Source organism: Octopus bimaculoides, chromosome 19, assembly GCF_001194135.2.
Source record: "Octopus bimaculoides isolate UCB-OBI-ISO-001 chromosome 19, ASM119413v2, whole genome shotgun sequence".
NCBI classification, from domain to species: domain Eukaryota; kingdom Metazoa; phylum Mollusca; class Cephalopoda; order Octopoda; family Octopodidae; genus Octopus; species Octopus bimaculoides.
The window spans coordinates 21,678,586-21,681,288 of NC_068999.1; the positions used below are offsets into that span (position 1 = coordinate 21,678,586).

Consider the following 2,703-nt stretch of genomic DNA (forward strand, 5'->3'; position numbering starts at 1 on the left):
TATATATATACGACGGGCTTCTTTCAGTTTCCATCTACTAAACCCACTCACAAGGCTTTGGTCGGCCCGCGGCCCAAAGTACCATGCAGTGGGACTGAACCCGAAACTATGTGGTTGGAAAGCAAGCTTCTTACCAAACAGCCTACATGATTATTATCATTATTATTATTAGGAACTGAGCTATATATACACATATATACACATATATATATATATAAGGAAAAGAGGAGGAATATATATTAACGGTGACAGGAAGAACCTACAGATAACAACTAGTTTACATTACAGGCCTTCCAGTTTAGACACGTGTGTAAGTTACTATATACGTGTATATTACATTCATTCAGTATATAAAAATAAAATATATCTATACATACAACATATATATACATATGTATACATATACATATGTATACATATACATATATATATATATATATACATACATATGTATACATATACATATGTATACATATACACATATATATATATATATATATATATATAATGTATGTGCATGTGTATATAGAGAGAGAGATTTATAAAATATAGAAAGTGAGATAGAGGTGTGTGTATAAGGACAATATGCGAATCCCCGAATATGACAGCGTGTATCATAAACACATGTACGTACTTATTTATAGGACAGATATCAATTTTAAGGTCCTTATAGGGAACTATAAATAAATATTGATTGGAAGGCTGAAGTACAATTATGCAGCACCATAACAGATTACACAAGGGAGGCTTCGACGTGGTTGCTCGATATGCTGGAGATAGCAACCGAATTTCCTTCTAATCTCACCTCACCATCGTAAAAAAGGAATGGCACGTTGAATAAAGTTGTCCTGGATATACTAGCTGAATAAGACAGGGTAGCCATGGCTAGAAGATCTTTTATCATAGGTCTGCTCAATTATATCTAACCCAGAGCAAAACAACATCTCTCGCTCACACATACAGACAAGCCAACGAAGGTAATCACTCAACTTGCTAGAAACAACAATCAAAATCGCTCTTAAATCACATCCTGCCATCTTTCAGAATAAGAATAATTTATTAAATAATCTTAGTTGCGATATGCCCAAAAATAAGATGAGTCAGTCATGCCTGGATTGACTTTTGATCGTAGGTTTACTCAATCAAATCTGACCCGGGACTAAACAACAATGTCACAAAGCTATAAGACAGACGATGTAGGTTTGGTAGCACAATTCATGGAACACAGCAAAACGAAAACGAAAACGTCAATCCGAGAAAGGTTTGAAACTAAAACCCTAGAAGAACTTATCAGGTGTTCCATAGTTTCTGGCTTCTAATCACAATAGCAATGTTTTCTAGCATAGTGGCAAACTCTCAGTTAACTATGGTATTGTGTCTGCAGGGTCAGGCACAATAAGTTTCAACTAAAATTGGCGCAGATATATTAATAACAGACAGTTGGACATATAGAAATACGGATTATATATTATATAGACAGATAAATACACCGATGAATTGTTAATCAAATTACACAGGAGTATAGAGACATGCATAGATATAGGGGGTGGGTATATAAACACACAGATAGGTAGGTAAATGTACAGACTAGTATGTAGATACAGAGATGGGGGTGGTTGTTATTATATACATATAGGTAGTTGTATAGATAGGTAGATATATGTAAACAGATAATTAGGTGATAGATAGATAGATAGATAGATAGATAGACAGGCAGATGGGTGGGTGGATAGATGATAAACATAGAAAAATAAGTAGGTATATAACCAATTGAACATCGATAGAGAGAAATATAGTTAGAACCCACCTTTGATATCATAAATGCTGATGTAAGGAATTCCCATAACCAATGACCATAGAACAATGTTACATATGTCTAAAGAAGACACGTCTCTCTCGTTAAGGGCCAAGCCGAGACTGGTTGGCAATTTCTTCAGTTCTTTACTATCACATCGGATGCGATTCAATTGCAAAGGTGTCGCCGTCGTGGAGGTTGTGGTAGTCAACGTTCTTGATGTTATTGTTGACGACTTTCTTCTGTCCCTAAAACAACTAAAGATGTGCTTGACAAAATAGAGAAAGCCGTGGAAATTACTAAATCCACTGTTACCAGCAAATACAAGAAAGCGCAGCTGTAGTATTTTCAACCACCAGTCGTAGATACAGGAGACGAACGACAGCAAGTAGTGGAACAATCGGAGTAAGAATCTATCAAGGAACATGACGATTTATTTATATATGTCTGAAAGAAGGCAGAAGATATATATGGTGATGATAGTGATGAATATATGAAAGAAACTAGCAAAAACAGTGCCTTTTTCCGACGTTAGAGACCGGTAACTACACATAGACTGACTCGAAGCTAAGCCATTGTAGTCCCGCACTTGACGAAAGAAAGAATACTATTCGTATTCGGAAATTAGCAATACGTTAGAATTAGAATAAGGTTACTGTCGTTCTTCTATTCCTAAAAACACGTTATCGTTGATTTTTATTTATTTATTCATTTTTGTGCGTAAGTTTAAATTACTTATTCTCGCATTCTTTTGTATCTGTCGAACTGTTGAATATTGTGTGCGTGTAAACACACACACACACACACACATATATATATATATATATATATAAATATATATATATATATATATATATTATACATTTACATATATATCTATATATTATACATATACGTGTATACACATA

At 34.3% G+C, this 2,703-nt stretch overlaps 1 protein-coding gene across 1 annotated transcript in view; it reads right to left on the bottom strand.

Annotated features, from left to right (window-relative positions):
- LOC106872942 (dehydrodolichyl diphosphate synthase complex subunit nus1-like) overlaps positions 1-2,406 on the bottom strand; it is a 45,146-nt gene extending 42,740 nt beyond the window's left edge. The window contains exon 1 of the mRNA XM_014920120.2: positions 1,808-2,406. Within this exon, the coding sequence (XP_014775606.1) occupies positions 1,808-2,222 (415 nt within the window). The 5' untranslated portion in view covers positions 2,223-2,406. The remainder of the gene's footprint in view (positions 1-1,807) is intronic.
- Positions 2,407-2,703: the final 297 nt, after the last annotated feature.